The 12,738-nt window shown below is 32.1% G+C and overlaps 2 protein-coding genes across 2 annotated transcripts; both read right to left on the bottom strand.

The window, feature by feature from the left end:
- Positions 1 to 227: 227 nt before the first annotated feature.
- Positions 228 to 3,131, bottom strand: LOC105966256 (LIM domain-containing protein WLIM1). Its single transcript, XM_012990826.2, has 4 exons — positions 2,732 to 3,131; positions 1,285 to 1,381; positions 1,054 to 1,184; positions 228 to 626 (listed from the first exon to the last, which is right to left on the bottom strand). Exons 1-4 carry the CDS (start codon positions 2,870 to 2,872, stop codon positions 447 to 449), a joined length of 549 nt encoding a protein of 182 aa, XP_012846280.2. The 5' UTR covers positions 2,873 to 3,131; the 3' UTR covers positions 228 to 446.
- Positions 3,132 to 8,941: 5,810 nt separating this feature from the next.
- On the bottom strand, positions 8,942 to 11,353 carry SDH7 (succinate dehydrogenase subunit). The gene is made up of 4 exons (XM_012990834.2): positions 11,148 to 11,353; positions 10,982 to 11,050; positions 9,988 to 10,090; positions 8,942 to 9,182 (listed from the first exon to the last, which is right to left on the bottom strand). Exons 1-4 carry the CDS (start codon positions 11,196 to 11,198, stop codon positions 9,109 to 9,111), a joined length of 297 nt encoding a protein of 98 aa, XP_012846288.2. The 5' UTR covers positions 11,199 to 11,353; the 3' UTR covers positions 8,942 to 9,108.
- Positions 11,354 to 12,738: the final 1,385 nt, after the last annotated feature.

Below are 12,738 nucleotides of genomic sequence, written 5' to 3'. Positions count from 1 at the left end.
CAAAAAATGTGTACAATCTATTATTCCTTCTGAAATAGGTGAGAAATAAAAGTAAATATCTGAAATTGTGTAAAGTCTATTCCTGGAATAAAAAAAAAGAAATTTCGTGAAAAGTCACACTGTAAGGAGTTGGTGTAAGACGGAAACAAACCTCAGGCGGTTTTTAATTACGAATAGGTGGGATAAGTGTTTTTCGTTATTTAGTCTAAGTTCGGGGGTTTTCGTAATTTACCCTACAAAACAAGCAGAATGATATTAAATTCAATTAAAACTCACACTCTCCACCTGATTTTATTACAAGGCCAAAAAAAAAAAAAAAAGAAACTTAAAGACATATAATAACAGCAACTAAAACACAAAGAAGAAATTCACCAAACAAACTGAAGTATATCTCGTATTTCACGTTCGAGGAGGATCGATTATAGGCAGTCCGGTTTTTCAGTGTTTTAAGATTCTTGGTGCTTGTCGAGTTGGCTGAAGTTGCCTTTTTGTTTGAAGAGCTGGTTATGGTGGTGCCTACAGTAGAGCTGGTGCTCGTGCGCGACGTAATTCGACGGGCTTATCACGCACCCACCGTGGCTGCACTTGAAACATGGTCTATGGTACGACACCCCGTCAACTCCTACCTATTAATATCATACTTCGTCATTGAATTTAAAATCCAATCGTAAATAATAATTTAGGCTATAATTTGGTTGCATTTTGAGGATACATTCCCAATTTATTTCGGAACTAGGGTGTTTTTGGGAAATAAAAACGGAAATGTAAAACGAGAGAAATTTTATATCAACCACAATACAAACCTTACATTATTTCAAAATTATTATACGAAAAAAATTTTCATTTGTTTTTGTATTTTCATTTTCCTCATTTCAAAATCTATGAACCAAACAGGGCCTTAGTTTTATCGGAGCAAAAAACGAGAGAAATTTTGAAATACACAACAAGCGCATATGCAATTCACAAAAACGGAGCAAAGGATTTGAACAAATTAAATGTAAGCAAACATCGCCATAAAATTTTCGTAATCCTCGTTTTTCTAATCGTAAGTACCTTTTCAAGAGGGTAAACGGTTTTGGAGCAAGCAACGCATTTATCTTGAGTTCCCGCAAACATACTCGAAACTTTGCTATTTGCAGTGCCGTGGTCGGTGGATCTATCGATTCTAGAAGTTTTTGGAGCCCCTGTAATAATAATATGGAGATAAATAGGCGAGCTACAAAAAAGAAAAAAAAACAAAAAGAATCTTTTTGAAAGTGAGGATCGATTCAATTATGCTATAACCTTCGAAACTTTTATCCAAGCTTCCCGTCATTTTGAAGAGCTGGTCAAAATGAGGTTTACAATATAGAACCCCTTCATAGGAAGAGTAATTACTCAGCTGCAACAACGCACAATGGCATAACGATCAACGAGCAATCGAATCATCAAGAAACAAAAAAAGATCACTTGTGAAAAAAAAATACAAATTTCGGCATATTTGACATAAACAACGATCACATATACCTTCAATTTCATAAATAGACGAACCAAAAAAAAAAAAAAGCTACTATTTTGTCATCGATAAGCATTTATAGAATCCGAGGGTTTATTGCATTTAATTTAGCACCCTGTGTCTAATCTAATTGTCACAAAACTCCTCATCTTATAAATGTTAGCAAAATCTCTCCTATGAGTCAATTTTATTAGCAAACTACCCCCCCTAGAAACGTACTATTTAGCGGATTGTGTGCTAAAAAATGCGTTCTAGTGTTTTGTTTTGCTAGTATTTATAACACGAACGGGAATATTGTAGCAATCTGGTATAACAAAGTGGTACTAAATGCAATAAACTCCACAATACGATAACCTAGTGCCGAAGTATGAACCATCAAGCAAAGCAATCAAGGGTAATCCATCATCGCTCTCATCCAATTCAACAAATAAAACGAATTCCAAAAAACAAAAAACGAGCACATATTTTATCAATCTTTCAAGCAAAAACCTCATCGGAACAAAATAATATTCAATCCGAAAATCAACCTAAATTCTTGCATATAGGCAATTAACATAAAACATTAAACAACAACCACAGACACTCTCAAATTCATAAATAAACAAACAAACAAAAAAAATTACTATTTCGCCATCGATAAGCGCTTAAAGAATCCGATAACCTCGACCGAATTATAGTCCCTTAAAAAAACTGCCTGAAATTCCAATAAATCAGATACATTTAAACCTCTATAAATTAATACAGTCGTTCGGACCAGCCAAATTCTATTAATTTAGCGAAATATTAATTTAATGAAATATTATTTAATACGTTGCCTTCGAGTTGGGATTGGGAAAACATATTATTTAAACGAGATTATTCATTTATTGAGGTTCTACGGTACTTTAACAAATAACAATCATTCAAGCAAAGCCCTCATCACAGAATCCGATAAGCGCTTACAGAATCCGAAAAGCGCTTACAGAATCCGATTACCAATACCGAATTACTGTCGAATAAAAAACCTGTCTGGATCCAAATTTTGAAGCATTCAATGAAAACCCTCATCAGAACAAGAAATATTCAGCCCCAAAAAACCCAACATAAAATTCATGCACACATGAGCAAATGAACAAAAACAAGACAAAAGATGATTAATAATTTTATTACAGTAAATAAATTAAAGATATAAGATATATATATATATATATATATATATATATTTATATATATATATATATATATATATATACAGACCTTGAGGGTAGCGTTGCAGTGGTGGCATCTGAAACAAGGTTTGTGATAAACCTTATTGTCGGCAGTTAGTTGATCCACCAAATAAACTGTCTTTTCACATGCTTTGCATTTCTGTGTTGTCCCTCCAAATAAACTTGCCATTTTTTCCTTTTTTTTTTTTCTATTTTTTCTGTTCTTACAGAAAAAGAAAAAAAAAAAAAACTAAGTAGTTAGATCTTATTACCAATGCCTAAAGAAGGACAGGTGAAACTGTGAAAGGAGAAAGAACAGTTTAAAGAAACTCAAGAATTAATTCTTTTTCCACCCTTCTTTTTTTCTTTTTTTTCTTTTTTTATGTGTAAAAAGTTTTTTACAGGTCAGCTGGTCAGAGAAGTAGTGCAAAAGGCGTTACTGGGCTTTTTGACAAAACAAAAAAAATTAAATTAAATTACGGCAATACGAGGTAAGGTCGAATTACAAAAAACCACCTCATATTTAGACAATTACAACCGTCTCTTCCATTATGAATTTTCTTACACGTTCATATTTATGGTGTGATGTCAAATTCAACATAATCTTCTAGATTTTGTGGAATATTATCTAATTTGTACTTGTTTTGTGCAAAAATGCAGTTTTTGATGCACAATAATTTGATATTTAGAACCCAAGAGACACATTATATGATCATCTTGTTTTAAGATGTGGAACTTGAATGGGGTAAAACGGTCATGTTAGAGAATGTTTCATATAATCTAAAAGATTCCATTAAATTTGATACGACAAGGATGGATGTGCAAGAAGATTCATAGTTAATGTAATTAATTAAATATGAAGGATTTTTTCATAATTTGGCAAAAAAAACTCTTTATGTGTAGTTGTTCACGCGGGGGCATTTATGGGACAATTTAATTTGAACTGATTTCTTTATGTTATTTTATTTATTTAATATTTTAATTATTATTATTATATATATTCGGGTTTTTGGCACTTTGCACCCTTGAATTACACCATTTTGGCACTTTGCACCCTTAAATTGCAAAATTGGCAGATTGCACCCTATAAACATAAATTGTTTGGCACTTTGCACCCCAACTCACTTTTGACTTAAAAAAATTACCTGCAACTTGCTGGAAAACCTGGAAGATGGGCAAATTCGTAATTCTCTTATTATCTATTCTCTTTCCCCAATTTTTAATCAATGTTCCACCATTCTTATTTTTTGTACTTTTAATAAAAAAATCCTAAAATCTTTTTAGCTATTTCTTTTAATTGTAAAAAAAATGGAGCCCCTATAAATAAAAATAAAAATAAATATACATAATCACATCAGAAGATCGAGATTTCAAAATCCATAAATACCCTATAAGAACATAGCTCAATATCAACACCCTGCACAAATATAATTTAATATTCACAAACACCTCACAAGCAAGATAATTCAAAATCCATAAATAAACAAGCTACAAACAAAATAAAATTCAATATCCATAAAAATCCGACAAGCAAGATGGAATTCAATATCCCAGTTCAAAATTAATGATTTAGTACACGATTTGAGACAAAAATATATGAAAGCTATAGCCACGAACTACAAAAGGCTTCAAAATAATTATTTTCCATCAATCGCAGAATCTTGTTATTGTAGAATCTCCAACACTTTGTGGTACATGACCAAATGATGATCCCTGCATATAACATTGACATTAATGGGGATAATGTTAAGAACAAATATACGACGTACTTGAATAAAAATCAGTTTATTTACCTGTGGTAAATTTTCGAAAATTGTAGTAAAAGAGTTTATATTTTCATTATTCCTTTTCACCTGCCAATGCCATGTTTATTAATAAAAATATTCATTATATACTAGAAACATATAAAGGAAAGTAAAATATATGAACATTATTCGTACCGACAATTTTGATCTCTTTGATTGAGCAGCACAACCTGCACTTTGATGCTCCATAGAGATTTCTTTACATACTTTTTTGTTATGTCCCAGTTTTCCACATTTAGAGCATGAGTATTTCATTTTTTTCTTGTTTACTTCATCAGGTTCCTTCCTTCTGTTATGCTTCAGCGGTCTTCCGACTTTTTTTGGTTTTTCATGCCATGGCACTAATGGGGCGATTGTAGAAGCAGGCCATTCTTTTGATCCTTTCAAAGGGTTGAGCATGTGTGCATATGATTTCAAAAAGGTATCTTTTCTGTACCAATGTTCAACATAATTCTCAACACTTTCCCTTCTATAAAAAATACAAGTTGTGGCATGAACACAAGGAATTCCCGTGATATCCCACTTTCGGCAACTGCAAATTTTTGATGTTAAATCAACCGTCCATTGATCACCAAGCCATCCCTTAACCTCAAATTTATCATGTGCGTTCCACTCCAAAATATACTCTTGCACTTTCTTTTTATTCTTCTCTAAAATCTTCTGGACAAGAGGACAAATTTCTCCATTGCATTTCAACTCCTTATCCCGTTGAATATGAATCCTTTTCATCATAATCACCCTAATTATCTCCAACATGGTTATTATTGGTTTATCTCGTGCTTTTAAGATGACATGGTTGAAACTTTCACTTAAATTGTTTAGCAACATGTCACACTTTGGCCAAGTGCTAAAGTGCGACTTTGCCCAGTTCATCGGAGGCCTCTCTCTCACCCAAATCATAAGCAGCTGAATCACATGCTTTCAACTTCTCCATCTCATTGTTAAAGTCCGCAATTCTAGTCGCTGAAGCAACTCTCCAAAGAGAGTCTTTCAAGTGCAGTCCCTTGTGTTTTTGCTTAAAATTATTGTACATGTGCCTTAAGCAAAACCTGTGCTCGGAATGGGGTAACAAGTCTTCTATTGCTCCAATCAACCCCTTTTGCTTGTCAGAAATAATGGTCCATGCATAACTATTTCTCATGTTTAAGTCTTCAATGAGAAGACTCACAAACCACTCCCAAGATTTCCTATTTTCTTTCAAAACCATGGCATATGCAATAGGGAACATCATGTTATTTCCATCAATACCAACTGCGCATAATAGAACTCCACCTCTTGATGTCTTTAGGTGTGTCCCATCTAGACTAATAATTGGTCTACATCCTGCCTTAAACCCTTTCTTTAATGCCCCCCAACATATATAAATTCTTTTGAACGTACTTGTTTGAGAACTTGGAATATGCTTGCATTTGATTTTTATCGTTGTGCCGGGATTGGTTCTAGAGATCTCCTCACAGTATTGCCACAAGCTAGCATATTGTTCCAACTCTGTACCATGGTTTAACTTTTCTGCATGCTTCTTTGCTCGGTACATTTTCCAAATAGACAAGGATGTTCGGTTTTCCATTTGCATTATTTCTTGCATTGAAGTAACAGGCCACTCAGGATTACTCCTAAGGTGGTGTTGATATTTATTTGCAAGAAATTTGGAAGTGCAATGGTGAGAACTTGGAGCTCTAAAACATGAATGCTCTTTATTTATTGACTTTACCTGAAAGGTTTTGTCAATTTTAGATATAAAAGCAGCATAAATAATCAATCCACACTCACAAATGGCTTGAATTTTGTCACTGCAATTCTTTCTAAACTTTATAGGTCTCACTTGCTTGTTTGAGTACCTTCTCACTGCCTCCCTAAAGTCTGAAGCTGTTTTAAAACACAATCCCACCTCAAATTCAAAATCCGAATCATCTGCATCATCTCGATATACATGATACAGTGAAGTTCTGACTTTTGAAGATGACTCACTTCCACTTAAAGACCGCCTAAAATTTCCAGCAGCTTGAATTCCAACAATTTGCTTGCTCTTGTCAAGAACTCGTGAGGGCTCATCTGTAATGCCAACCCATTCAATCTCTTTATCAATATTCTCATCGAACAACTTATCATCATATTCAAAGTCATTGTTTTCGAAGCCATCACTAAATGTAGAATCGTTGTCGTCGGTTCTTCTTCACTACTTTCTTCATTTTCTCCACTTTCACTATCAGCTTCAACCATATCAAGTTCATCATGTTCTTGGTCATTCCAATTCTCAACATCATCCACATTCTGAAAATCTGGTATTTCCAAATTGTTATTAGCTTATGTCTCTATGTAACATCACAATACACAAAATAAATAGAATTACTAATTATTGTTTAACTGAATAAAATTTTAAAATCAATATCAACACTAAACAATAACAGTACGTAATTTACTTTTTTTATTTTTGCTTTTGGCTATGAAAAATACTGTAACGGTAAAAATATACGCAGAGCCCTCAAATCTTTACTTTCATTTTTTGAATAGTCAAACACAAAACAAGGCTATTAGTTTCATGATAGGAGAATTTTGTGGTCCCATTTAATAGTTTGAATAAAAAAAATGATTAAAAAAATAGCATAACACACACAAGCAATGGCTTTTCAACCATGTGGTGGAGACACTTGCACTAAAGGTCATAAAACGGAGAATATGTACGGGAACAACGATTAATACAATGTGTTTAGCTCTAAAAAAATATAAAATAATTGAACTTAGCATATAAAGTAAGATACACATTACCATGGAATATAACTTGATCTTCTGAATGTGAATTATCGGACTCTTGTGTATATATTCCAGCCATTCTTGAGTTTTGATTCAGAATTTACATATTAGGGCAAAGAAAAATGGCTAAGAAGATTTTAGGGTTTTTTTCTATTAAAATGGCGAAAGATAACAATGTTGGAACGATATTAAGAATTGGGGAAAATGATAGATAATAAGAGAATTACGAATTTGCCCATCTTCTAGGTTTCCCAGCAAGTTGCAGGTAATTTTTCTAAGTTAAAAGTGATTTGGGGTGCAAAGTGCCAAACAATTTATATTTACAGGGTGCAATCTGCCAATTTTGCAATTTAAGGGTGCAATGTGCCAAAATGGTGTAATTCAAAGGTGCAAAGTGCCAAAAACCCTATATATTCGAGGTATTTTCTTAAATCTGATATATGTAGATACTATGAAATCTTTTAATTAATCAATTAATTAACAATAGAATTTGAATGTGTTATAGAAAAAAAAACGAGTCAAAAGGTTATTAATAATCTTAAGTTGTGTTTTCTAAAAATTAAATTTATGCTACAATGAAATATGCAATAAATATATCTTTAGAATCTCTTCTAATTAAATGTATGTATTTTTATGTGTAATCGAATGATAAATCTATCTACCGATGGCCATTTTAAAAAATATTTTCACAATTTCTCTTTTTTTTTTCTTTTTTTTTTTTTCTCTACAGTTACTCTACATGTGTTCGAATTATATTAGTCGCATGATCACCATTACACTACGTACTTTATTATATAAATTAAAAAGACAAATATACAAAAACAAAATCCATGAATTATATCATCAACTTGATGAATTAATCTCATGATATAAAAACTCTTCATCCTCATCCATATAGTGTTCAATTATATATATGCATGTGAATCAATAATATTTGTTATAAATATCTTAAAAATAATTAAGAATGATTTTATTTTATTTTTCCCACAAGGAAAAGGTCAAACATTGAAGCTGAGTCATTAATTAGGAGTACAACTAATCCTCCACTCTTGAATAGGGGTATTTTGGACTGCAGTTTGTGCTTACTTTTTGTTTTATATATTTACCAAAAAGTACAAAATTACAAAATTAATTTCCTATCATTTTATCCTCAATCACCCCCAATTAGAAATGGAGCCAGCAGTAATTCTTAACTCTACGAGAATTTAATATAAATATAGGTTATAAAGAATATCAAAACTTTAAATCCTTCCATTTAAAAATTGGGGAAAAATAAACAATTTAATTTTTTTTAATAACAAAAATCGACAACGATAATTCGTAACGAATTATATAGTAACAGATCGCAATGTGCACAATTTGAAAACTTCATAAATAATTGAGCTCTCGAAGAATTCGTTTTACTTCTTTTTTTTAGCAGACCACGACCGTTGATCGTCGAATTCTGCATATCGCAGTTTTTGACTTTGATAAAAGCTTAATTAAAAATTCAGTTATTGAACGAGAGCTATGAGCAATTAAGCTCTCAACGAGAGATTAAGGTGGTCATTGCAAAAGCTTTTACAAATAGATTATGAGTTTTTTTTTTAGCTCATAATCTGTTTAAGATATTTGCAAAACTAACTTTTGACAGCTTTAAGTTAATTTTCAAGCAAATTTGTAAACACTCTCAACTTCTAGAAATAAGCACTTAAAACCAACTTAACGCAGAATCCATAACTTCTGCGTTTAAATAAGCTTTTGCAAATATTCGAACTAAACTAAACCACTTTATTTCAATACCACACCATCTCACATCAAACACAGGTTTTGCAGCACTAGAAATATCAAATTAGCAAAAGGCATTATTGCAATTAAATTGCAGAAATCATCAAGCACTCTCGTTCGCCTGCTTGCGTGCTTCTTCCCGCATTACTGCTCTAACATAGATCTCGTAGCAGCATCCTGAACAATAGCCGACAAGAACGTCAGGGTAAAAATAACAAGACTCGAAAGTCGAATAAATCTATAAAATTTAAAATTATAAATTCTTTTTCAAAAAAAAAAAAAGTATCTCATACATATTCGAAAGGTAACAATTGCCCGTTTTATGTTGGGTGCGCAAATTAAAATTTGCAATAAAAAAATTATCTTGATTAAGTTGTCCCCGTTAATTACGTATTAGTGAATTATTAAAGCCAATAAACGGGCTGTTTAGTTACATATTTCACTAAGGCAAACGAGCTGCACTTAAGAAAGGTAAGTTGAGAGGAAAAACTACAAGCAAAGTGAGAGAGCTATAATCGAGAGAGTTCGGTGCAAATTGTCTACCGATTTTTTAAGTGCGTACTTCCGGGAAAAAAAAATAAAAAAGTACTCTAATATCACCTTTCAAATAAGATTGCCTGACAATATACATTGGGCACCTATATATATAACAGATTAGAGGTGCTAATTTTGCTACGTCTAATCACCATCCGACATGTTTTTATCCAAGACTGTTGCTAATTTTAATTTTCCGGGTTTATTTAATTTTTTCGGGTTAATGAATGCTAACACGTGGCTATTGCAATGAATCGTGTATTGTCACCAATATTACAATAAGCGCATGAGAATTGGGATATGCAAATAACACGAGTTATATTCATGTTTACTAACCAGCTCATGTAATAGCAATCCCGACAAATAGTTTCACGAGAAATGCATACAATTTATATATAAATCCCAAGAACTTCGTAAGACTGAAACGGGTACGAAGAGACAAACGTACCAGCTACAACAACGACTGTAAGAACATCTCCCACAATTTTGAGTCGGCGCACACTTTTCTTAGGCGATTTGAAGCGTTTCAGTGACGAGTCCTCTGCCAAGAGCTGAAAAAGACAACCACACTGTCTTAATCATGACGCACAAGAAGACAAAAACCGGAAATAAATTCTAAATAGTCATTTCAACTACATCGTATTCCAGAAATCGAGCAAGATAGGCGCATATGTATGCATGCACATACCTAACATGTGGATGAGAAATATACTTAGAAGGGTGGAAGAAAATCGGAAATATCAGCCAAATAGAGTATGAATTTTGAAATACACGAAGCAACAATACAATCCGAACTTCAAGTCAACAACACAAAACACCCCAAACTCCGAGAGAACAATCCGAACTTTTGCACTATTGTTCCCAAGGAACTAGAATAACACAGAAAACGTACTCTCTCGAGTTCGAGTTCTAATTCTTACATCCAAAAAATGATGTTCTTCCTTAGTAGAGGAACTATATTTTATTTCCAGATCTTATTCAATTTCAGACTTTTCTCTCTCAAACTCAACGAACAAAACCTTCCGGTTAAAGCCAAACTTATTCAAACCAAAACCACTTCTCCATGCTTTCTATACGCAGATAAAATCAACACGGAAAAATCTAGAATGTCAGCTTATCACCAAACGTTTTTTTCTTCTTAATTCAAGTCACCTTAATTCGATCAGCGCAAATGAAGCATCTAATGACTAATAGCACATTATAAAAAAAAAAAAAAAAAAAAAAAAAAAATTACACACATCGCAAATATAATCAGAAATTAGGTTTTCGATTCCCCGATTTAACATTTTCACCTTCGCCCAGGATTTTATTATTCACAACCCAGACAAAAATTCAGATCCCAATTACAACTAATCCTACTGAATACGATCTAGAACGAAAAAAATCAAATAAATAATTTGTTCAATATGTACCAAAAAAAAAAAGAAAAAAAAAAGACTCACAGCCTTCTCTCGAGCCCCTGGCTCAACGTGAAACCCACGCCTCGAGATCGTCAGCGAATCATTTCCTTTCTGTGTAAATTGTGAAAGAAAACCCATCAATTTTTACAGCTTTATCTTCAAATTTCAACACGAATGGAATACATAAATAGATGTTACAGATACATACAGAATTGAGTCGGAGCGCCGAGAGCGCGGTTTTACTGAGTAAAAAAGCCATTGTTTATTTCTTCGATTTCGATTGATAAGAGATGTGAAGAAAGTTTGGGTATCTGAGAGAGAAACTCTGGCTGAAATGGTTAGCACATCGCACAGTACCGAAATGGGGAAGGCGTGTGGGGGAATGGTCTTGTTTTATTTTCAATTTAGCCCCTTATGTTTGTGTATTCTCATTTCTAACCTGTGTTTGGGGCATATAAATAAGGGTAAATACCACTTAACCCCCTTGTGGTTTGGACATTTTGCACATGACCCCCTTATGGTATGAAATTAGGCACATAACTCCCTTGTGGTTTTCACATTTTGCACATGACCCTCTTACGGTATGAAATTAGGCACATAACCCCCTTGTGGTTTATAAATTTTGCACATGACCCTCTTATGGTATGAAATTAGGCACATAACCCCCTTGAATAGAAAACTAGAAAAGACTAAATTACCCCTATCAAGTCAAAAATTCTTGTTTTAATTTAAAAATAATTATTGTATAAAATTATAAAGCTTAATGTACTTTTTTGTAAAATGAGAAATATAATATATTATTGTGTCTTTTTTTTTAGTTTTACATCACAAAAGGTATATAATACTAGTTATTGTACGATTGACAATTTATTCGATTTTAAAAATCAATTTGAAAATCTTTAACATTATCATTAATTATTATTATTATATTACTATTTTCTATATAATATATTATATTATAGCTGTTATCGAACTTTAATTTTTTTAAGAAACAAAGTCTTTATTTTTTTATTCATTTGGAAAAACCTAAAAAAAATACTTCTCTAAAGTTGAAATGAAAATTAAATTAAAAAAATATATATGTGTTGTAAAATAGAAAAAAACACAATAATATATTATACTTCTCATTTTACAAAAAAATACATTAAATTTTTCATTTTATAGAATCATTATTTAAATTAAAACAAGAACTTTTGACTTGATAGGGGTGATTTAGTCTTTTTCAGTTTTCTATTCAAGCGGTTATGTGTTAATTTCATACCATAAGGGGGTCATGTGCAAAATGTCAAAACCACAAGAGGGTTATGTGCCTAATTTCATACCATAAGGGGGCCATGTGCAAAATGTCAAAACCACAAGGGGGTTATTTGCTTAATTTCATACCATAAGGGGGTCATGTGCAAAATGTCCAAACCACAAGCGGGTTAAGTGCTATTTACCCTATAAATAATTATGGGGTTGTTGAAAACTAGTATTTCTTTTTTTAAACGAAAAATAAAATTTATATATCATAATTATTATTATTCCTTCGATTTTGGAACAAAATTTTCATTTCAAAATTTCGGATTTTTTTATGAAGTGAAATATATGAGATTCAGATTTTTCGATCGGATTTTAATTTCGGAAATAATTATGAAAAATCCAAAATAAAATTCAAAACTTGCACTTATAAAATCTAAATGATTATGTATTAGGATACTGAAACTAAAAAAAATCCGAATTCCATTGATTTCTATACAAAAAGTTTTGATTGTTGGAACAAGGTTTTTTTGTTACAGTTCCCGAAATTTCGATTTTGA

Source organism: Erythranthe guttata, chromosome 4 (genome assembly GCF_056151865.1).
Source record: "Erythranthe guttata isolate IM_541 chromosome 4, IM_541, whole genome shotgun sequence".
NCBI classification, from domain to species: Eukaryota; Viridiplantae; Streptophyta; class Magnoliopsida; order Lamiales; family Phrymaceae; genus Erythranthe; species Erythranthe guttata.
Note: the sequence above shows the minus strand (reverse complement) of the source record. Positions and strands in the feature narration are given on the sequence as shown.

Coding starts and splice junctions, on each gene's coding strand:
- SDH7 (XM_012990834.2), bottom strand. CDS start 11,198: ATGGCTTTTTTACTCAGTAAAACCGCGCTCTCGGCGCTCCGACTCAAT. Junction 10,091..10,981: donor CAGGGGCTCGAGAGAAGGCT/GTGAGTCTTTTT, acceptor TGTCTTTTTCAG/CTCTTGGCAGAGGACTCGTC. Junction 9,183..9,987: donor TACAGTCGTTGTTGTAGCTG/GTACGTTTGTCT, acceptor GCTATTGTTCAG/GATGCTGCTACGAGATCTAT.
- LOC105966256 (XM_012990826.2), bottom strand. CDS start 2,872: ATGGCAAGTTTATTTGGAGGGACAACACAGAAATGCAAAGCATGTGAA. Junction 1,382..2,731: donor ACTGCAACGCTACCCTCAAG/GTCTGTATATAT, acceptor GCGTTGTTGCAG/CTGAGTAATTACTCTTCCTA. Junction 1,185..1,284: donor CTTGGATAAAAGTTTCGAAG/GTTATAGCATAA, acceptor TTATTATTACAG/GGGCTCCAAAAACTTCTAGA.